The sequence below is a fragment of the Etheostoma spectabile genome, chromosome 4, assembly GCF_008692095.1.
Source record: "Etheostoma spectabile isolate EspeVRDwgs_2016 chromosome 4, UIUC_Espe_1.0, whole genome shotgun sequence".
NCBI classification, from domain to species: domain Eukaryota; kingdom Metazoa; phylum Chordata; class Actinopteri; order Perciformes; family Percidae; genus Etheostoma; species Etheostoma spectabile.
Window position 1 is genome coordinate 17,359,088 of NC_045736.1, and position 23,471 is coordinate 17,382,558.

The window sequence follows — 23,471 nt, forward strand, 5'->3', positions numbered from 1 at the left end:
GCATCTCATCCGCCCATCCCCTCCTGCCAGCTGCCACTTGCAGTAGTGATGCTGCTCCCTGGTGTGTAGAGGAGGAGAGAGAGCATGTCCGCTGCCCAATGACAGGGCAGGATGCTGAGAGAGGCTGCTCGGGTGAATGGAGGCGACACGATGCCGTCTAAAGCAGTGAAGGAAAGAAATTAACATCGATCAAGGTACATATGTCTCTTTTTCTTACATCCAGTGTTCCGCGTGTCGTTATAGAAGTAGTGACACGTGTATCCTGTCGTTTTTTTGGGCCGTTTTGTGAACGATTTGACGGAAAAAGCACCGGCTGTGTGCGTTAAAAAAACATTCCGGTGGTCGTTGATTGCATGGACACAGACAGTCAGTGCTTACTTGATATCTGAGAATTTGCATTTTTAAAGCCATGTTGAAACGACCAGCGCCATATTTCAAAATAAAGGTTTCAGTCGGCTTCCCTACCCCGGGTTAAACTAAAATTTCCTCGGTGTGGTCAGGTGCTCGACACACGCCGGAGCCATCGAAAATGTTAAGGCCCAATGAGCTGTCAATTGCTCGGTCGTGCTTCCTATGCTGCATTAAATGTAGGCTAATTCAGCGTACACATCAGTCAGCTGACATTAGAATACATATTTTAATTGATAACAGAAGCCTATGTGTAGGCCTAATTAAGATAACATCTGTCGAGGACTGTTTAACACGATTTCCGACATTGGAACATTGGATCTTGCTGGACTGGTTAACAGGCATTTGGAGTCGTATATAGGCTATTTTTGCATCCAATCAACCAGCTATTGAAGTCAGTGGGAAGCACGCGGGCGTCAGTACTGTAGTAGAATACGTGATGAGGAGGCTGCATGTTAAGCATTTCACCACACTTCACATGGAACGTCTTTATTATCAACCCATTGTAAAGGCTATTTATAGGAAATGGCATTTGTCCGCCATAGACATGCGCTCTGACCTCAAAAGCATGTTCTCACAGTGGTTTAGTCTTATTCAGTTTTGTTAGAGTAGGCTTGGAACAAAATGCCTGCATGCTGGCTTTTAAAATGTCATCATCGCCATATAGAAAAAGGGTCTCTCTGACCCCACAGATACACTCAGCATTGCCTGTGGTAAAATATTTGTGTCAATTCATCTGCCCTCACTGCTGATAACGCACCACTACCCTCTGAATTGCCAGTGATTATTTCTTCAGAGGCCTATTCTGGCTTTTACTGACAGGTTTTTGGGTAACTTGACATTTTGGCACCATATCTTTGTTTTTGGACTATCCCTTGTAAAGTTAACTGTGCTGTTTCTGTTTCTGTTTCTGCAATAATATGATACTCTTTTTATATTGCGCTGGTCATTTCCCTCCCTTGCCTGCATACTGTGAAATGTGCTTTGGTGAGGTGTGGATCCGTGTGTGGGTGGTTTAGAACAGGGTTAGCAGAAGAATAAAAGAATCAGAGTAATGTTTTTTATTGGAGACAACCTATTCAGTATTTGACTTAAGTGCTGATTGGTCAATCGAGAAAAAAAACTTAATTGTAATTAATCAAACAAAAACAAGAAATATGTATTAATTTCAGGTTCTAAAATGAGAGGATTCCCAGTTTTTTCTCTTTATTTTATATTACTGTAAATTCAATGAAATATTTTTGGGAATCTGACTGATAGAGAAAAAAACTGCATTTAAATATGTCACCATTCTTCCTTCCAAAAGTCTTCCACTTCTTTGAGATTTCTGGGCTGTCTGTCACGCACTGCTCTTTTAAGGTCTATCCATAGATTTTCAATTATGTCGAGGTCAGGCGATTGTGAAGGCCATGTCAAAACCTTCAGTTTACACCTCTTGAAGTAATCCAAGATGGATTTTAAGGTGTGTTTAGGATCATTATCCATTTGTAGAAGCCATCCGCTCTTTAACTTCAGCTTTTTCACAGATGGCATCAAGTTAGCGTCCAAAATCTGCTGAAATTTTATTGAATCCATTTTTCCTTCTACTCGTGAAATGTTCCCTTTGCCACTGGCTGCAATACAACCCCAAAGCATGATTGATCCACCCCCATGTTTAACAGTTAGACAGCGGTTCTTTTCATTAAATTCTGTGCTCTTTCATTTCCAAACCTTTTAATCTCATCGGTCAACAGAACTTGATTCCACAATGCATCAGGCTTGTCTATATGTTCAAACGCTGATTTTTGTGGTGAGGACGTAGAAGAGGTTTTCTTCTGATGACTCTTGAAGACCATATTTGTACAAGTATCTCTTTATAGTGGAATGATGTACCACAACTCCAGTGTCTGCCAGGTCTTTCTGGATGGATTGTGGGTTTTGACCTGCTTTTCTCACAATCCTGCGAGCTCTTCTGTTCTCTTGGTCTTCCAGATCTTGCTTTAACTTCCTCTGTTCCTGATGACTCCCATTTCTTAATTACATTCCAAACAGAGGATATTGGCATCTGATAACGCTTTGCTATCTTCTTATAGCCTTCTCCTGCCTTGTGAGCGTCAACTATTTTCAGTTTCAGTTTTCTAGACAACTGCTTAGAAGAAGCCATGGTGCTGATTGTTGGAGCAAGGTCAGATTAGTTAAGATTGACACCACCTGGTCTTTCCAGACAATGATTGAGAACAATCCATGACACTGTCAGGTCTCAGCTTTCCAAAGGAGGCGGTGCATGCTATAAACTCTGCAGGGTGCCCAAACTTTTGCAGACGTCATTTTTTTTGTTTCTGTTATTTTGAAAGTGTAAATGATGGAAATAAAATCTAACTTTTGTGACATATTATACGAATGTCTAATCTGTCATTTGATGCCTTTTGGAGATTTTTCCATCTTTTCTTGGCTTCTTTATGCACATTTATAACTTTTTTTACCTGGGGGGGGGGCCCAAAGTTTTGAGCCCCACTGTAGATCATATCAAACATTGACTGAAAGATGCTTCACACATAGAATGTAAGGCCTCAAAAAATTAGTTGAATCATTCACACAGTTTCCCCAAAAAGCAAACATTACAAGCCTCAACTGAATAGATTTACAGCAGGTCAATTATAATATATTGCAACATGTTTTTGTAGTTTGCCCAATGCTGAATTCTGTTTTTTGCTCTTAAAACATTTACCAACCAGACTTCACAATCCGGCTGTAGCAGGCTGACCACTGTAGATAAGAGCTACAGTGTTTGTTGTTGCATATGTCTGCGTATCAAAAATTGAATGGAGTTTGACTCTCAGAGGGAAGTAGAAATAAAAATAATTGTTTTACAGTTTTTAGGCTATGAATGCAAAATCTTTAGACATGCTCTGTCCAAGCCCTTAAACTAATTCTGGTTCATTTGTTCCGCCATTTTATATTAGTATGTTCCCATTTACCCAGACACCTTTTACTTAATATTACTAACAGAGATGACAGTGTCCTGTCTGACCTCCTCTGTCAAGCTGCAGTGATTGCCCCCTGGCCACGTGTTTCCACACGGGTGATGCAATAAGTGCAACTGAGGGTTCCTGTCATCCACAATCTCCCTGGATTTCATGCACCCACCAGACCTGTTGACACATGGTTCTCTGTGCCAGGAATTGTCATTTCACCTGTCCCTCAAAAGAAATATGAAAGAATATGCATGAAGATAAAAACCCTGGGATTGTTGGATGGCCATGTCACTTTAGCACTGCTGCAACACACACCATTACCATTTGGCCACAATGTTTGGAGACTTATGCTACCTTTATGTCAGACGACTGAGGTGCTTTATCTAGCCCAGGCATAGTCACCATGGCAACTGGGTCTGAGCAGCAAGTGTTACCAGAGGAAGTACCATAGTTCACTTTGATCAAAGGGTCTAATTTTTTTGTCTAACAGATGGTCCAATATTATTAATCACCAAACAGCCTGTGACATTAACGATCTCTGTCAGCGCTTTGTCTTCCACTTCAACAACAGCTTTTTGTATTTATGCAAAACGTTATTTGCCATAATGTAATAATGACACTGCCGTTATGTGTAATTTCAAGCTAAATAAATAAATGTATTATAATTAGACCGTGATATAGCTTGTTCTATTTTAAAGCTTGAGGTGGCATGAAATGGCAGAACCATTATTACAACATTTAAAATTAAGCCTCCTGTAGCCTTTTCTCATCATTAGGCAGCAGGCTCTGCAGTATTTAAAAACCTTTTGAGTTATAGTATTTTTATTTAAAATGTGGCTAGAAAATCTGTACAGCTTATTGTGAAGTGCGTAAGTGTCAGTGGTTATAAATTATTGGAAGTTGCTTGTTAATTTTAATTTGTAATTTTGTTTTATGAGAAAATACAATGCATCAGATTACTTTGTAATATGCCATGGGTTTGATTATGTTAGCTCTCTTTTCTTATTTATTTTTATTGCATTGAGTTGGGAACATTGAATTGGTTGTATTGTTTGGTGCAAATAGTGGTGTATGTCTCTGTACTCTGGTGCTCTTTGTAGCTTTGGTTCAGTTTCTAACACGTATTACATTATTAAACCCTGTATTCAAATCTTGTAATCACTGATCAAAAAGGGAGCCAAAGAGACAAACATCACAATATGGAATAAATCATAATCACGTATATTCTGGCAATATTGAAATCACGATTTAACATCATTGTTCATTGACTTTTGGAAAGGTGTTGCATGTGGTGAAGTTAAAAACAGTGAAACAGTTAAACAAATCAACAGTGAAAACACCCTGAACTGTCAGATTTCCCTTCAAACTTTATTACATTCAGAACGCAAGACAAAATAAGAGTTTACTTGCCAAACCTCATGTTCAACGAAAATATAGGAGCCAAAATTGTAATCACTATAGAAATTTCGATTAATTGCTCAGCCCTTATTCACATAAACCGCTAATCACCAAGTTTCCCCTGACTGTAAAGTATAATGGGATGTAGTGGGAAATCCAGGATGATGTTGAGAACTTCCTGTGGGCCATTGGAAATAGGAGCCAAATAAAATGTGGCAGTTTGCTGCTGATGTGGACTGATACAGTTGTAAAGCTAACAGAACAATTTACTTTTTCAACTGCATCATATTGCAGGAGAAATCTTTTTGTTTTACCCAGTAATACTTTGTGGTATGTCTGTGCCTTTCATTTGACACGTTGTGAGTCATCTAACAGGTACTTCTCTCCTGTTTCCTCAGATCTGATTTTGATGTGCTGCACCAGTTAGGGCATGAAATAAATCACCCATGTGCGGTACAAAGGGTCAGGACAGTCTCCTTTCAGCAAGCTCCCGTTAAGGACCCTCTGGTGGCTACGCCGCTGATTCACAGGACATGTACAGCAGTGCCAGAGCTGTAGGCCATATAGAGAGCAGCCCCGCACGGTCCCCGCGCCTGCCAAGGTCCCCCAGACTGGGCCATCGGAGGGCCAATGTTGGGGGCGGGGGTGGTGCGGGGGGAAAGACGCTCTCCATGGAGAACATCCAGTCACTCAACGCTGCCTATGCTACTTCTGGTCCCATGTATCTGAGTGACCACGAAGGCGTGGGCTCCACTGCCACTTACCCAAAAAGCACTATGACTCTGGGTCGCGCCACCAACCGGGCCATGTATGGGGGCCGCGTCACAGCCATGGGCAGCAGCCCTAATATTGCTTCAGTGGGGCTGCCCCATGGTGACCTTCTGTCTTACAGTGACCTGGGCTCCCTCTCCATGCTGCACCACCACCACCACCACCAGGGTGTGCCCTCCGCACTGCTGAGGCAGGCGGTGCGGGGCAGTGGGGGGGAGTTGCTGGAGATGCAGGTCCAGCTCAGGGATATGCAGAGGGAGAATGAGCTGCTGCGCCGGGAGCTTGACTTGAAGGACAGCAAGTTGGGATCTTCCACAAACAGCATCAAGAGCTTCTGGAGTCCTGAGCTGAAAAAGGAGAGGATAATGAGGAAAGAAGAGGCGGCTCGCACATCAATCCTTAAAGAGCAGATGAGAGTCACTCATGAGGAGAATCAGGTGAGACAAGCCCATTCAGCTGTTGTAATCCACTCATTACTACAGTGAATTTCACTTTGCTAGTTTGCTGTCTTTTCATTGTCTTCTTTGATCTGTGTGTATCTGCTTTCACCATTCCCTTCTCTGCAATAGACCACTGCCATGCTCAGTCCAAGAGTTCAAGAGAATTATTGCTGTCAGTCATGTTTTTCAGTGTTTGTAGAAACCTTTCTGGAAAGAGTTCTTTGCACACATAAATATTTAACACGCACTCTCCTCTTATAGTGCTCCAGTACAGAATCAATGTCAGAGAGACCACTTGAGCCAGAGGAAATACAAAACCCTTTAATCTAGTTTTCTATAATCAAAATTACAAGGTTAATATAATGAGCTTTGTGCATGTATATAACAATCTTATAATCCATAAGGCTGATGAGGAAAACCTGCTCTTATTTAGTTGTTTTCATGATTATGCGAGAAGCCCTATGAGAGTACAACAACAGGTGAATTGTAACTTATGTATGCAATCTGGACACCAAATTCATTTTAGTTTATTTTCAAAGGTTATCAGATTGGCGTTAGAGTGTTAAATGTCAAAAGGTGTTTTGCTTCAATGTGGGGGTGTAGTCATGGCCTAGTTAAATCAGTAACTGACAAGAGTAGGCACAAGTTCCAGAGACAAATGTCAAGGTTACTTAAACGTTCTGTCTTACTCTCCTTCTCATCCAGTTTCTATGATCTTTTATTTACTTACTCTGACTTCTGATCATCCCTCCCTGTCCACCTCTGTTTATCTGGCCTTTGCTCTCTTCCAATAAACTACATTCTGTTATTTTATCACCCAATGAATATTATTATTAGATTATATATAATATTAAATCTTATAATAATGTAGATAATAACAGCCAATCATCAATAATTACATTTACATTCAATATGGTAACATTGTTCTCATACTCTATATTAATGTTGAAAGATATAGCGTGACACACTGAGGTAGACTGTGGAATAAGTCAGCGTACTGCTAGACTGGCTAGATTGAGCTCTACAGCATTTTGCTTTTTGAAGCAGTTCTGTGGCATAATGCAGCTGATTCTACCATGCCTTGTGCAACGTAAAGGCCTAGTTTGGCCAGCTGGTTGTAGTCTTTGTGCAAGTTTGTCTGCATTTCTGTCTGTCTGGTTGAATGATGCTGTCAGACTCTGAGCAGCCAGTAGGCCACTCATTACTCAACACTGTCAAGGTCACAGCAGACCGTCTGTGTGACCCTTTAATGAGACCTGTCTGCCACATGTCTCCTTTGCTGCATTTGTCTGGTTAAACATTGTATCTTTGTTTGTGACTTACTTGAATTTACTGGAGATTAAAGAGGCTGCAGTTGGCCAGTTCATCCCTTAAGCATTGCCATGCTGCTAAAAGGAAAGGATGTTGAGCTCTCTGCCTCACAGTTTTACCTGCTGCTGATCCCTAGTGGGGAGCCAGAGGTCCTTTGATTCTTTTATATCTTTATGTGTGGTGAAAATGTATGTGAACAATGTTTGGGAGGAGAATATGCCTGTTCAAGCTAAACCAGCACTGTCACTGACAAGGACTAAGCCATTAATCATTTTACTTATTCCTTATGTTCAGTGCGATTAAATACTCAGCGTGAATCCTTGTATGTATTTTTAGCTTGGCTTCATACACTGTAGGAGCTGAATGTGTCCGGCAGATTATGGAAGCCGTACAGTGTGGGCTTTCATGCCTTTGTGCTCGATGCAAAGAGAAGGCTCTTTTTTTAAATACTCAGCCTTGTCCATCAGTGTTTGCTACACTCTACACAGAATGATATTTATATCCCTCCTGGTTGGGTTCATTAATGAAGTATGTCGGCTTATAAAAGGCAGATGTGCCTTATTACTATAATTGGTCTTTTCTATCTTGATTTCTGGGCTGTGAGGCATCCTTACGTAAGGTGGGGTGGTTTGAAATACTGACTGAGGAGCAAAGTGGCTCATTAATAATGGAGTAATTTCAGACCAATCATTACATCTGTCTTGTAGCACCCTTTACAATGGCATACAGGTGCCTTAGGCCTCTGTTAGCTTGAGCAAATGCTGTGCATTATTTATTTTGTGAAAAATAAGATTTGGGAATATGTGCTTCTTTTCACCTCATCTTAGGAAGTGAGAAAAAACATTCAAGCATTAGTTTTTTCTCGATTGCTCTGTAAACACAGACTCAACTGTGAGTGAAATACCAACTGTAGCCGGCAGAGCTTGATTCAAGACAGTAGATGGTCATGACTAGAGGCGATGATGAGCCCAGGATTGTTTTGTGAGGCGCACTTTTAATCTACCATGCAAGTGGTTCAGGCTGTTATAACGTTGATCCATTTGAATTGAATTCAGCAGAATGTTTTGTCATGCTGAAGATGGACAAGAGTGCTGGAGGCAGATGTGTGAGCTAGAGCGAACCATATCTGGTCGTAGCTGAGCATTAGTCATGACCACTGCTCCTCAGCCACCCAGTCAGCTTTCATCCACGCAATCCCCAAAATGGAGGCTGATTCTCCAATATCATACAGCTGTGTGCATGGATACTTTGCCTCAGACATGACATGGTTTTTAAAATTATTTATATGGTTTCATGTCACTGTGTCTCAGTAAATTGTAAGGGGCGTATTTGGAGCACATTGTGTAAATGTGGATGCATGTGCTAGTAATCGACCCATCATCAGCCCTAGCTGATTATCTGTATCAGCGTTTTATTTGCCTGATGACCGATATAGTTAATTAATTCAAAAGTGTGCTACTTTGGCTCTGCTACAGCTCTGCGTCTGTCCTTCTACTTTGGGTTTCATTCACCCACAACACTATCTGACTGTGTTTTATGTTGAAAGTTTCTCATTTATTAAATAATTGCTTAAAGCATTTAAACTAAATGTTGTGTTGGAGTTTGTAACATTCCAAAAACTTAATTTTGACTTGAAGATTTTAATTTTCAGTGTAAATACACATTGGTTATTGGTTTCATAACTAATAATCGTCCTTGAAAAAAATCGGTCAATCCCTAGCATGTGCAAACTGGTAATGTGTGTGCAGAGGATTCATCATTATCGGTATTTTGTGTGTGAGAGCTACTGTATATCATATACGTATTATATGTAATTATCATTTGCACATATCATTTATATTCACTGTGATGCAGCAGGTGTGCACCCCACACAGTATGTTGTGTTCCTATTTAGCTATGTTCAGTTGGTAGTAAGCAATTTTTGCAGTAGTCACATATACACGATGAGTAATGTCATGACAGGGTGAGCTCAAGTAGACACAGGACTTTTATTATAAGTCAAAAGAGCTCATGCATTTTTCCTCAATTGGTATGGTTAGCATTCAAACAGAACTTTGTCAAGCATCATACATTGTAAACAAATGTCACACACTGGAAACTGAGTTCGAATGAGCTTTTAAACCACCCCAAATGAATTTGTTAAAGCAGACCATACAGCTCAGGTGTGAAAGCACCCTAAGATTTGTATGTTTTGTAACAAGTAGACAAGATATGCAGGGATGATGGAGTGAAAGAAATGATGGAGATAGATAGATAGATAGACAGAAAGTACCATACTCAGACAATACAATAAATAATACATATTTGACACCACTGTACAAAAGAAAGGCAATGCCTATTATGTAAATGTATGTGTGTATGTGTGTGTGTGTGTGTGTGTGTTGTGTGTGTGTGTGTGTGTGTGTGTGTGTGTGTGTGTGTGTGTGTGTGTGTGTGTGTGTGTGTGTGTGTGTGTGTGTGTATGTCTGCATGGGGATGTAAGCACAACATGATAAATCTTTCTAGGCAGAACTAGAAGACAGAAGAACAGTGTTCAAGCAAAAGAATATAAATACTACTGCTTACACAATAAAATAAATAATCAGAGTGTTGCCAACAGGGACGTTGTAGAGTGCCAACTGGTGGACAAACTATGCAACGCCAACCTCATAACATGGTTGACCGTTTTTATTTTAATTTTTAAATATTCATTTATCTGAATCAGTTATTTGTCACTATAATTGATTCTGATGAATTCATATTTTTAAAAAAATCTTTTAGTTTGGGAAATGCCTAATATCGGCCTGCCAATATATCGGTCGGGCTTTAATGTGTATCTGTGTATTCTGTATGTTGGCTGATGTTTTCACTATTAAACTCCACATGTAGCAACTCATTAAGGATCATTGTCCTTGTTTTTCTTCTGCTCCGCATGGTCTGGAGCAGTAAGTGACTTTCCCATTTTGGGATGCCCACTGTGATGTGCTTTCATGGATTTAAATAGGAAATTATAATCCTTGAACCAAAGTGTATTTACCCAACCAAAGGGTATAAACATTACTTTGAATTAACCCTTGCATAAGAATGGTTTTGGAATTTGAAACTCGTAATTTTGTTGATATTGCTGTCGATGAAAGTCAGCCTTTATATCTATTTGAAGGGTTTATTGATTGCATTCACTGTTAGGCTGTCTGTCTGGTTCGCATGCAAAATCACTGTGGAATTATACCGCTACACTTCATTATCTAGAGGCTGTGTGTCATTGAGTATTTTGCAACAGTGTGAAGTGAAATATTTAATACATAGTATTAAATCACAAAGATGAATCATAGAACCTAGTTTATATCCTTGACGTTCCTCTTGCGCCAATTTCTGTTTCCTACTGTTTTCCTTTTTGTTGTAATTTTAAAATCCGGTGGATTAATGAGGACTGTAGATAACTGCTACAGATCTCTGCAGGGGAAATTGAGACAGCTAGCTAGACTGTCCAATCTCAGTTTTCTCTCACACAACTATTTTGCATCGGCTCTGTGCGGAGTTTAGCACTGCCCGTTATGATTGTGATTGGTTTAAAAAAAATGGCAATAAACCAGAGCACGTTTATCTCCCATCCCACAATGCTGTGTGAAGTACAGCCAGACCTTCCTCTGCTCCAGGATGGTCTGGCAAAGCCAGACCAGCCAGAGCCTAACAGATGTATGGCTGTGGGTGTAATTGTATATTGTCAGCCATCACAACATACAACACAGGAAGCTGCTCTGACTCAGCGCATTGGAGCTGTCTATGTGTCAGATACAAACACCCTCTTTCTCTTAACACACACACATACACACACACCCACACACACCCACACACACACACACACACACACACACACACACACACACACACACACACACACACACAAACAGTATACAGCAAATGTAGCTGTTAGTGCCTATGTCACACAGTAAAAGACTTGAATGTTCCCACCTTTGAGTATCAATCTACAGTATGTACAGAGTAGCCTAGGCATGTCGTGTGGTTGGTTAGTCTACCACTTTGGCCCAGACTAAAATATCTCAACAACTAGATGAATTGCAAGGACATTTAGTCAAGATATTCTTGGTCCCCAGAGGATGAAGTCTAACTTTGAGATTTCTTTCTCTAGCCCTAGCATAGGTTGAAATATTTGTTTTTAGTGAAATATTTTATACTAGTGGATGGATTGCAATAAATGGATATCTTCTGGGGCATCCCTGTAACTTTTCATGATCCCCTGACTTATCCTCTAGCAGTTCAACATTTTCATTTATTCTAAGAAATACCGTAAATTATTCCAACATGTCTGTGATAGATGTTTTGTTATGACGTTGCTAGGATGATGTATCCTAATGACTTCCGTGGTCCCCAGACTTTTCCTCTAGCTCCACCATGAGGTTGACATTTATGGTTTTAAGAGAGAACAACTATTGAAAGGATTCTCATGTAATTTGGTATAGACATTCATGTTCCCCTCAAGATCAGTTGTAGTAACTAGATGATTTGATTTTTGCTGCTATAATACATGTAGATTCTCGCCAATTTACAGTTTTACCCATGTGAGGTTTTGGCATTTTGAGAGAGCTCTTAGAAGGATTTTGTGTTTCTTCACAAAAAGATTTATGACAGCCAGTTACCCCTGGCTGCTACAGATGTCAGAAAGAGAGGGAAGCACTGTAGCTTAACATCTCCCCTTGATTCTGTGAAACCTCTGGAAACCAATTTTCCAGATATACATTGAAAAAGAAGCCTTCACTTGAAGTAGGTTGACCGCAACAACAATATCCTTTGAGTCATGACTGACGCACAGGATCCAGTACAGTTCTGCTAGATGTCGATGAAAAACTGCCATACAGTCATTTCAACCCACAGTGCAATTATGAAAATTAATCAGTGGGCTGCCTCCTGCATGTTTAGTTCCAAGATTATTGATCAGGGCAGAGAGAGGGATTACTGATGAGACAGGGAGAAGGATCAGTGTCAGGTGAGATTAGAGAGAGAAGTTAAAAAGAGAGAGAAAATGGTTTTAATTTAATAGTTTGAATATTGTTCCATATTAAATGGATTTAGTTTGCAGGGTAGCAGCAGGCCAATGTTTGTATGGACTTAATCTCTATTTTTTATGATTGTTGAATTTTCTGTTTTATTTGTTTTGTATGTTTATGCTTGTGTAAAGCATTTTGAATTGCATTTGTGTCTGCATTGTGCAATATAAATTTTTACGTGCCTTTACAAAAGCTTTATAAAGCTTTACGTAGTCCTAACTCATTAAGAAACCAGTCATTTTTTGTTTTGATTTTGATAAAATCTCATTATTGGCATTGTATGTATTTATTTATGGTTAAGAAGAGGTATTTTAAGCATTTTCTTTAGTAGCTCATTCTAATGTATTTATTTGTAATTCCACATGTATGAGGAAGATAACTGTTATATTAAAATATGCTTGTCAGTAAAACATAAGGATTTAGTTTTATCGTTTGGACAGTCTACAGAATCCGTTCCATAAAAATTATAAATAAATATATTATAAATTATATTTCCAAGTGGTGGTAGCATGTACATAAATGAGACCATACTCAGTTACGTGTAAAATGAGAATTTGAGATGTGTTAGAGGTTTCTGTTGCCGGACCAAATGGCACTGACTCACAAGGGAGTGTGACCAGAGGTGTAGTGGTAAAAAAAGAGGTGGGTAAACTATAAATTCTGCGATCAGGTGGACCACGACGCGATCACCGATAAGGGGGGCCACGGCCTACCGGTGTACCCTGATGACATTGCTACAGGCAATTTATCACTGGTTGTTCCCTCATAGGTCGCACAATCAGTATTCAGTTCATACATTAATCAAAGTTCTTGTTAAAAAGACTCAAGAAGGAATTATATGGTTGAAATCTATAAAGTTACTAAATGACAAAACAGAGACAACAAAAATATGTGCAAAATATTCACATATAACAAGCTGGAATCAAAGACCTTTTTACTTTGTTCTAACAAAAATTACTCAACTAATTGATTAACAAAATAGTTGGTGAATACAGTTTTTTCCAATTGCTAACACAATAAAATGACATGCATAGAACAATTATTTAAACTGACACACAGAGCAAAACCTCTTCTCAAGTCCCCAAAAGTCTACACATATTTAATGCTTCACACGAATCTTTGACTTTAGTCTGCCGCTTCCTGCTTGATGTTTTAAGCCCTCAACTTTGACTTCCAGGCAGCGCTGCGACCGGGACTTCAAGGCACCCAACCATTGCCCAATCCTAGTACATTACAGGTAGCGCTGCCTGGAAGGCAACACTGGGGGCTCACAGCCCCAAACACCGCAAGAGATTAGTCAACACTGACAGTAATGCAGCGCAATATGATGGACTTCGTCTTAGGTTTAACAACCTATGAAACTAATAATGAACAATATGAAACTAAAACGACATAAGCTTAATTTAGAATGGCTTTGGGACAATAGGCTATTCAGAGGTGGGTAAACGCACTTTGGAGGTGGGTAAACGCCATTTCCGAATTTTGAGAGGTGCATAAACGGCGTTTACGTGCGTTTAGCCTCCACTACATCACTGAGTGTGACCAAAACTGTTGAAGATGGCAGCAGTCAGAAGCAATAATTTTCAGCTGCTTCAGCTAACACAAACACTGCCCCCAGATGGTTGGAAGAACACATGCTGACACTATCTCTGTCTGTTCTGTAATGAGGAAGTGAGCCAACAAGATATGTTAGAGCAATGAAAAACCAATTTAGTTTTGTACTTTGGTATTTGTCCTTTAATTATGTTTTTAAGATTAATAAACTGATTTTCATTCCCTGCGGTTAATAGTGTCAAAATATCAGGGCTGCAACTAATGACTATTTTAATCATGGACTCATCTGCCAGTTGTTTTCTAGATTAATTATTTGGTCTCTTAACGTCAGCAAATTGCTATCATAATTTTCTAAAGCCCACAGTGACATCTTTGAAAATCTTGTTTTTGTCAGACCAACAATCCAAAATCAAAATATTTCTCTTCTTTAAAATAAATAAATAGTAGTGCGTTCTAACAATAGTGGCCAATCAATTTCTTGTTGATCAACTCATCGATTGATTAATGTTTCAGCTTGTCAATAAATTAATTTAAACACTATTACCTCATCATTATCTTGTTACCACTACACTACTACTAACGGTATTACTACCATGAATATTTCAACATATGTGTTATGTGAAGGTTTTTTATGACAGATAAAACCCAACCAAACTATTAAAATGCTACTACTAATAATCAATAACAAGATTAGATCCATCTATCTAATACATCAAAGATAAGTAAATGTAAGATCATACTGGTTGATTGGTCTTCATCTCTTTCCAGAAAGGTAATCTCAACATGTAATATTTTTTCTGCAGGTACTTTGTGAATATTATGTTCTGACTGAGGGCTGAAGGCTGATAAAAAAAAACAGCTGGACAGACTGCTAAATATCTCATTTTCAATCTCTGGCTGGTTTGTGTTGATCATCCATTTCTATTGCATCATGCTCTGACGCTGTTTTTACCATACGTTTGTTTTTCTGTTCATTCTGCCCATGCTCTGCAGCTGCTGGATGCCAGGAGAACCAAGGTTTGTCCCTATGTTTGCACCACGTGTTGAGTGCACAACATAGAGTCACCTTCAGTGTGGCGTGTATTTTCAGACACCTGGCTATCCCTTTGCACCATTACAACCTCCTCTCCTGTGAACCTCCGAAAAGAAGGGAATTATTTCCGGCAGTTCACCCTGTCTCCTTTCCCTGTGGACCCTCATATGTTCCTTTATAAACCCTGACACTATAAAAGAGTGATTAGTTTGTTCAATTGTGTCAATCCAAACGTGTCTGGTGCTCCATCTCCTTGTAGTACCACAAACCGTACAGCCCAAGACTGCCTCTGAAGTGGGTTTGATTACAATGTACAAATCTGTGTCCTCTCCTCTAAATCCTGATTGGGCCATTTTCTGGATATTTGATTGATGTCTCTCTGGAGATATCTGCTGGAAGAAAATGTCAACAGTCAGGATCAAGCCTGAGTCAATCTTGAAAGAAACCCGGCCCGGACATTGTTTCCCTAAACTCAAAACCAACAACCATGCATATAAAGAAATATAACAGGCGTAATAGAGAATGTTTTTATTTCATTTTTTATTCTAGACACACAAATTCACAAACAAGCAACGTTTATTCAACACATTAAGCCGTCTCTTTATGAATACTGTTGCAGTATCTGTTTATTCATCTTAAATTTTTACTCCTTTTCCACCAACGATTTCATAATAATGAAAATATTAATAATCTTACTAATACAGTATTTTTCTACATGATGCTCAATTGGCTCACAGACCCGTTTTCATTACAATGGGTTGCCACATCTGGATGTGAAACACACATTTGTAATCCAGGCCTCTCAAGTTGACTGTTAGAGAGCAAAGACCTCTGCTGCACTGCAGGGAAGCATCAGGATGGTATTCCGCCTTGATTAGCACATTAACAATAGGGCTGGGTTAAATAAATCGATTGTACAATTTAAATCGATTTTCATTTGACTGTTCTAAAATTGATTCATAAAATCCAAGAATCAATCTCTGTATTATATGAAACTATAAGACCTAAGGAATCTATTGGTACCAAATAAGCCATGCTAGCTTGGGAAGGGGTTAAATAACCCTCCAAAATAAGGCTACATTTTGGTGAGGGAAAAACTAGCATGGCCATGTCAAAGTGGGCCTTCTGTCACCTTAAAATATCTGAATGAAATGTCACTCAATACATTAATTAACATTAATGTAACTGCTTTGGGGTCAGTTATTCATGTAAACATTGATTTTTTTAGGAATGCAGCAGGTTAGAGGCAGTCTTGTACAATTGTAGAATCTCTTTCATATCCAAGCTAAATTGGTGTTGTAACTGAAATGTTACTAACCTAATTGATATCAAATTAAAAATAAAATTGAATCAGGAACCATGTGAATCAGAATCAAATTGATTTGGCAAACCATTGACGATACTCAGCACTAATTAACAGTTAGTTAACATCCCTCAGTAATTCTGCTCACATGTCTCAAAACAGATGAATGAATGACATGAATAGGTGTGACAGCTGTGATTTATTTCAAGTGTTAGTGTATTTAAAAAAAGTAAATTTTATTATTGTTCCAGAATAAAGAAAAAAAAACTTCCTCTTTCATACTTTTTCTCAAATAAGCCGTACTTTCTTTTGACAAAATCATTGGTTTGCAGTCTATTTGCTTCTAAAGATTGACCTGCTGTAGCATTTCTCCACAGAACTGTGTGCATTTCAGAAGTGTGTTTACATGTGGTTTCCCTATGTGGAGTGTTGTCATGAAAAGCTTAGCATTTTGTTTGTTCTTAAAATTAATTTCAGTAATTGTTGAGTCTCTCTTTCAGCATCTCCAGATGACCATCCAGGCTCTGCAGGACGAGCTGCGAACACAGCGAGACCTAAACCACCTGCTGCAGCAGGAGGGCGGCAACCGCTCCGCTTCGGACCACTTCACCACTATCGAGCTGACGGAGGAGAACTTCCGTCGGCTGCAGGCCGAACACGACAGGCAGGCCAAGGAGCTCTTCTTGCTGAGAAAGACCCTTGAGGAGATGGAGCTGAGGATCGAGACCCAGAAACAGACACTCGGTGCCAGGGACGAGTCAATTAAGAAGCTGTTGGAAATGCTGCAGAGTAAAGGGCTGCCCCCGGGGCCGGGCAGGGTGTCTGAGGAGGAGGAGCAGGAGAGAGCCAGGCGCATTGCTGAAGCAGAGGCCCAGCTTGGACACCTGGAGGTCATTCTGGATCAAAAGGAGAAGGAGAACATCCATCTGCGAGAGGTACTCTATGACAAGAGTTGTGTTGATAAAAATATATAGGATGCATTGTACAAAAGTGAAAATATACTGTTTGTCGTCACTAGAGGGCAGTACTGAGTGTCTCATAATATTCTCTGTTCTGTGGCTCATATAGTAGGATATAGATTATGTAATGTATGAACAGAAAACTGCAGAGCCTATCATTTGCATATAACATTTTACGTGTGTTATGTGCATTTTGGGTGTGGGGTTTTCCCCAGTCTATTTTAGTCATACACTCTGTATGCTTTCAGAAGAGATAACATGAGATTCTGCTGTACAGGTGCCACATAATACTGTATCTTTTCTCAAAGGAGCTGCACAGAAGAAATCAGCTGCATCAGGATCCAAGCAAAACCAAGGCCCTGCAGACCATCATAGAAATGAAAGTAAGAACCTGACTCACAACATACTACAGCAGCAGTCACCTTTAGAAAATTATTCTTTAAATAATTTGTCTTCCAAATAACACTTCATGGAGTAATTCATATGTATTTAATTGGTTGTATCTAGCAACCATTCCTCTAACTGTATGCAAACAAACAAATCATGGACAATCTGTCAATGTGTTTCATGTGTTTGTGTCACTGACACTTACAGGCCTTGTATTATGTATACAGTTGCATGTCTAAACAAGGCCCTGGTGTGTGTTCAACTGTTCTGAATCTATTGTTGTTATTGTGAGGATCATCAGCTGAGTCAATAGTAAACACACTGGTACATCTCCCCATCTCTCGCTCACACGCAGACACACTGCTCACAAAGCAGTTGTGTAAACATCAACAACAATCAATATTACTGTTCAACGTCACTGCTCGCTCGCAGAAGACGTGCAGCAGCCAGTCATGCCAAGCTGCATCACTCTTGTTTAATGAGCAGCAATGACATATTTAAATGTAATAGTTAACTCTTTAATTAAATTTTCACTCAAGAGGTTTTGAAGACTTCTAATGTGTATTAAATGATGCAGAAGATATTTAAATGTGTCATGCAAGTTATAAAATGGCATCTTGCATTTGAATCATTCACACAAAATATAACAGTGATATTTTTTATTTAACGTAAGGGCTTCATGGGAACTTAACGGCCATTTAAATATTAGGACAAACATTCATATTACATTAGAAAATATTTAAGAAGATAAGACTGCAGTTTTAGAGACCCCACCCATCACCATCAACTGTAGTTGCCTTTAGCCTTCTGCTCAAGCAAATTACATTTTACATCCATATTACATTTTTTTAAACCCATACAGCTGCAACATGCAAATATGTACCATGCAGTTATAATATTTAGATCAGTACTTGTTGTACTGCTGAATTGTACAACAAGTGTTGTATGGCTGTACACTTTGCCAGCCTCACTGCAGAGGCCTGACATCACTTCCTCAAAATAAATCATGACATCATCGCTGAGCTGACACAGCCCCTTTCACTCGGCTGGATCTGCACTGTGCAGGCCCCAGCCTTCCATCTGTGCTCCAGGATCCTGTTGATTTGCATACAGAGCGAGGGAAGACCCGCCTCCGTCTCCTGTGCTGTGCAGGAAGACCCTGCATCTCTCCCCTCTCTTCTCTCCCTCTGCTGTGTTGATGCTGATGCTGAAGCACGAATAATCCTCCCGCCCCGACTCCCTTACATTCCTCCCGCCCTCTTCTCCTCACTCACCAGAGACCGTGCACAGTATATAGCCTGCCTGCTGCTACCATGGAAACAGGTGTGGTTGTTTATGACAGCGAGAAGGCAGTATGCAGGGAGATAGATAGAAAGAGATACACACAGAGGCAAGGAATAAGAAATTAAGACCAAGATTTACTGACCAGGTCGATGTACCAGTGATTACATGCGGATGGAATAAAATCTTCCTCCTTTGAAGGTACGGTGTCTTGTATCTATTGCAGCAATGTTAGTTCATTTATGTTTGCCTTGTAACATGGAGAAGTGAGATGCAGCGGCAGGGCGAAGTGCATGTACATGTGCAGTGCTCATGCATTAACCCCTCAGATCCTTCCTTTGTGGATAGTCTATCATTCGTCATCACGATATATTTCCCATGTTTCTCTGCAGCGGGCTGTGACTGACCCTGCTAATGGCCACAAGTTCACAAGTTCAGAGCCACTTGGAGAAAAGAAGGAGACACAAAAGAGAGAATGGCAGGAAGGAACAAGGTTGTTTGATGCTCTGTTGGAGAGGGAGATGGACCATGGCTAATGTTAAAGACGTTGTATTATTTATTTAAAAAGCTGTGAAGCTTAAGCTGCACTCGCAGTCGCAGTCCAGAGACTGGATTCTGCATTGATCTGCAAGCAACTACAGCAAACGCTAAGGCTTGTTACTTTTCTTCCTGTCGCTCTGCACATTTCTCTCTGGTTCTAGCTGATCTCTCCATGCTGGATGTGTGCTCAATATTTTCCAATGGTGATTAATCCTCTGAGTGGCTGCAAGGAGCTGGATAGAAAGCTTCTGGTTTCACCAAAAGATACTGCACTTGCCCTCAGCTACATCAAAGAGCTTCTGCCAGTCTCTCTCTATCTCGCCTTATCACTTTCTCACTCGCACTGTTTTTTAGTTTCTCTATATCTTTTAGTTTTTCTGTCTCTTCTAGACTCTCATCTCTGATTCAGGTTTATCTGCAGCATGCAACTTGTGGACATGCCAGTCTGGATTTTGAGGTGTGTCTCCTCTGCCTGTTTGTGTGCAGGACACCAAAATTGCCTCTTTGGAGCGCAACATTCGGGATCTGGAGGATGAGATACAAATGCTGAAGGCAAACGGCTTACTGAACACAGAAGACAGAGAGGAGGAAATCAAACAGATGGAGGTCTATAAGAACCACTCTAAGTTTATGAAGAACAAGGTAGATACCGTCTGCACCATGCATGAAAGACAGATCCTGTGAAATAATGGCTTAAAAAAACCACAATTGAGTTGGTTGGGGTACAGATAGACCACTGCAGAGAGGAGAATACTAAATGAAGCCGATGTGTCTCTTAATTTAGCTGCTTTAGCATTTAGTGTCATCAGCAAAGTGTCCTCTTGGCAACTATCGCTGGTTGTTTTTTTCAAGAGCTCAGTGTCAAGAATACAAAAATAGCAAAATCAGCAAACACATGCTGCTAATAAAATAATCAACTTTTCCTTAATTACATACAAAAGCGTGTTACTTCATTATTCTGCCGCCAACTAACAATTTTGATTTACATTCTGTTCAAAGAGTGAAGTCTACGTTTTCCCAGAGTAATAGATTTGGATTCATAGGACCAACTGACCAACCAGTCAGTGTTTCTATCAGTCAATGCTCCATGATTTCATCATAACTTATGTTTTAATAGTAAGAGCTACACTGCCAAGACAGCAGTGGAGCTACCTAAAATCTGGGATCACATCAAGGTGTACAGCTGCTCTCTGGGGCTTGTATGTCACTTTGGACTCTGTGTTTACATACCGCTCCTCACTTTAGTCAACAAGGCGTAGACCAGCCACAGTTTTGTTATTCTATTTTTAGACCTCTTTTCATCAATCATGAATAGAGATGATGTATAATATATGATGAATGCAGGGGAGTTGGTCCAACTTAATTTTTAATGAAATAATGCATTGATTAAAATAGTGCAAAAGCCATACTGACTGTTTGGTAAAAAGAGGTTTCTCACTCTTTATCTCTGTCACACACACACACACACACACACACAAATGCAAGTGTGTTGTGATGGTAAAACATTACATTGCTCGTGCAAATGGATGTTCCACATGTCCGTAGATTGACCAGCTGAAGCAGGAGTTGTCAAAGAAGGAGTCAGAGCTTCTGGCTCTGCAGACAAAACTAGAAACCCTCAACAACCAGAACTCAGACTGCAAACAGCATATCGAGGTGCTCAAAGAGTCTCTCACTGCCAAGGAGCAACGTGCTGCCATCCTGCAAACAGAGGTAATACGAAAAAAACCTTAACTTGTTTGTACACATACAGTAAATAAGTCTAACAATACACTCTCACAAGCATTTTCATACTCCAAGTCAAACAAATAATAGGCTTGCCTTGAGCCTCAATTACAGTCAAGTCCACATTATGTAAAATTCTTTTATTTAAAGTAGACTCACAGTGTGTGTTTTTGGTGTCAGGTGGATGCTCTACGTCTGCGACTGGAGGAGAAAGAATCCTTCCTAAACAAGAAAACCAAGCAGCTGCAGGACTTGACGGAAGAGAAGGGCACTCTCGCTGGAGAAATCAGGGACATGAAGGACATGCTCGAGGTTAAAGAAAGGAAGATCAATGTCCTGCAGAAGAAGGTTAGAATCAGAGTTGAAAAAAGCCTTCCCATTTAGGATGTAGAAAGGGATGAATGGAGTTTTAAAGTCGAAGGGTGGGAATACAAACTGAGGAAAGTGTTAGAAAAATTGTCCAAGCCATTCACTTTGCATACTCTGAGGTATTGTTGAAATATTTATCGGTTACACCAAACTATGGTGTAGGTGGAGGTCTATGTCGGTGTACTCCAGATGTAATTTGAAATTTAAAATAAGCGATGAGTGGAGCAAGTTGTTTTGTCAGAGTCTTGTGTCCTGGACTAAACCAGTCACTCTGTGAAAATACAAAGCAAGAGTGGTTATTAAGAGTGAGAGAGTGTATTTTGCTCTCAGGGGGAAAGTGTCCATAGAAAGACAAGCCAGAAGATATTTCTGTTCCACTGCCTCTAGTGTGTGTGTGTGTGTTGTGTGTGTGTGGTGTGTGTGTGTGTGTGTGTGTGTGTGTGTGTGTGTGTGCGTGTGTGTGTGTGTGTGTGTGTGTGTGTGTGTGTGTGTGTCTGTGTGTCTGTGTGTGCTATAAATACTCACAGAGTGTTACTCCCTCTCTCACTCTGACCTGCTCAACCATTCCATTTGTTTTTTTTCTCTCATCTCTTGTTCTATCACACCTCCTATCCCTGATCCATCCACTTTTATCTCTTGCTTTCATCTCTTGTGATTTCAAAATCTCTGTTTTCTCGTGATGTCGTTATTTGGTTTAGTTTCTCTGTTGTGTCAATCATATAATACTGTATATGAGATAAGTGCACACATTCACTGTCTTTAAATAGTTGTTTTACATTCTTATGTAATGCACAATTCCTAATTTCTCACAGATGGATTTTATATTCCGTTCTACTCTTTATTCTACTTCTTAAACAGTTTTTAGTTTTGAAGTTTTTCTTGAAATGGAAAATGCTTTGTTGTAAAGCCCCAGCACATTTATGAACATGAACATGATGTTGTCTGTAGAGGGTATTTATCTTCAAAGACTTTTGTAATCTTCAAGGGTAGCTATTACACCAACTGATCTGGTACATATACTGCTCTGCTTGTGAGATCATGCTTCTTTGCTTTTTTCCTCTCCCCTGCCCTGCCTTTGAAAGATTGAGAACCTGCAGGAGCAGCTGCGGGACAAGGACAAGCAACTTGGGAACCTAAAGGACAGGGTTAAGTCTCTGCAGACCGACTCCAGTAACACAGACACTGCCCTGGCCACCCTGGAGGAGGCTCTGTCAGAGAAGGTATGGTAAAGCACTAAGGCATTACAATGGATGCAATGATATTTCACAGTTGGGATGCGAACAGCCGCTGCCTGACTAAATCATGTTTCCTCTTTGGTAGGTCATTTTAATGAGAGCATACAGTAAATGTCTGTCCCACTCAAGGCTGGCTTTAGCTAGGGGCTAGAGTGGGCTCAGCCCACCCAAATGTGCATCTTGCCCACCCAATCAAATGTTAAGAAAATGTGTCCAGCCAATGGAAGAAAATAGCAAAGAAAATACCAGTACAGTTTCTAGCTTCTGATTGGGTGGGCCACATACAGCCCGCCTCCAAAGACGCCCTGTGCCCAGTGCACGGCCCCTCTGCTTGTGGTGTTTTGGCACAAATACACAGAGCTTTGAAGCAGACCTGTTCCAAACGGGACTCTGTGTCTGTCACATGGTCTGAAGGAGAGACCATACAGTGTCAGCAGAGCAATAACATTATGCACAGCAGACTTTTAGGGCAAGTGGAATTTTTGATAAGTTATATTTTAAATCTGCAGAAACTTTTGAAAATGAGCAGAAATATTTCAGAAAAACATGAGCTACTAAATAAAAAAGTAATAATGTGTGAGTGTGTGTGTGTGTGTGTGTGTGTGTGTTAGGAGAGGATAATAGAGCGTTTAAAGGACCAAAGGGAGAGGGAAGACAGAGAACGTCTGGAAGAAGTAGACTCCTATAAGAAGGATAACAAGGATTTGAAGGAGAAGGTCAACAGCCTGCAGATAGAATTAACAGAGAAAGAGGTCAGT

The 23,471-nt window shown here is 40.1% G+C and overlaps 1 protein-coding gene across 8 annotated transcripts in view; it reads left to right on the forward strand.

Moving 5' to 3' along the window:
- Positions 1-23,471, forward strand: part of LOC116688218 (ELKS/RAB6-interacting/CAST family member 2) — a 38,662-nt gene continuing 15,191 nt past the window's right edge. For 7 of the 8 annotated variants that reach the window (XM_032514065.1, XM_032514066.1, XM_032514070.1 and 4 more), the window contains exons 1-10: positions 1-194; positions 5,159-5,968; positions 14,875-14,898; positions 16,718-17,152; positions 17,485-17,559; positions 19,871-20,026; positions 20,930-21,097; positions 21,290-21,457; positions 22,561-22,698; positions 23,325-23,465. In XM_032514065.1, coding sequence (XP_032369956.1) covers positions 5,294-5,968; positions 14,875-14,898; positions 16,718-17,152; positions 17,485-17,559; positions 19,871-20,026; positions 20,930-21,097; positions 21,290-21,457; positions 22,561-22,698; positions 23,325-23,465 — 1,980 coding nt within the window. In that variant the 5' untranslated portion in view covers positions 1-194; positions 5,159-5,293. The remainder of the gene's footprint in view (positions 195-5,158; positions 5,969-14,874; positions 14,899-16,717; positions 17,153-17,484; positions 17,560-19,870; positions 20,027-20,929; positions 21,098-21,289; positions 21,458-22,560; positions 22,699-23,324; positions 23,466-23,471) is intronic. The other variant, XM_032514068.1, reaches the window with a different exon arrangement.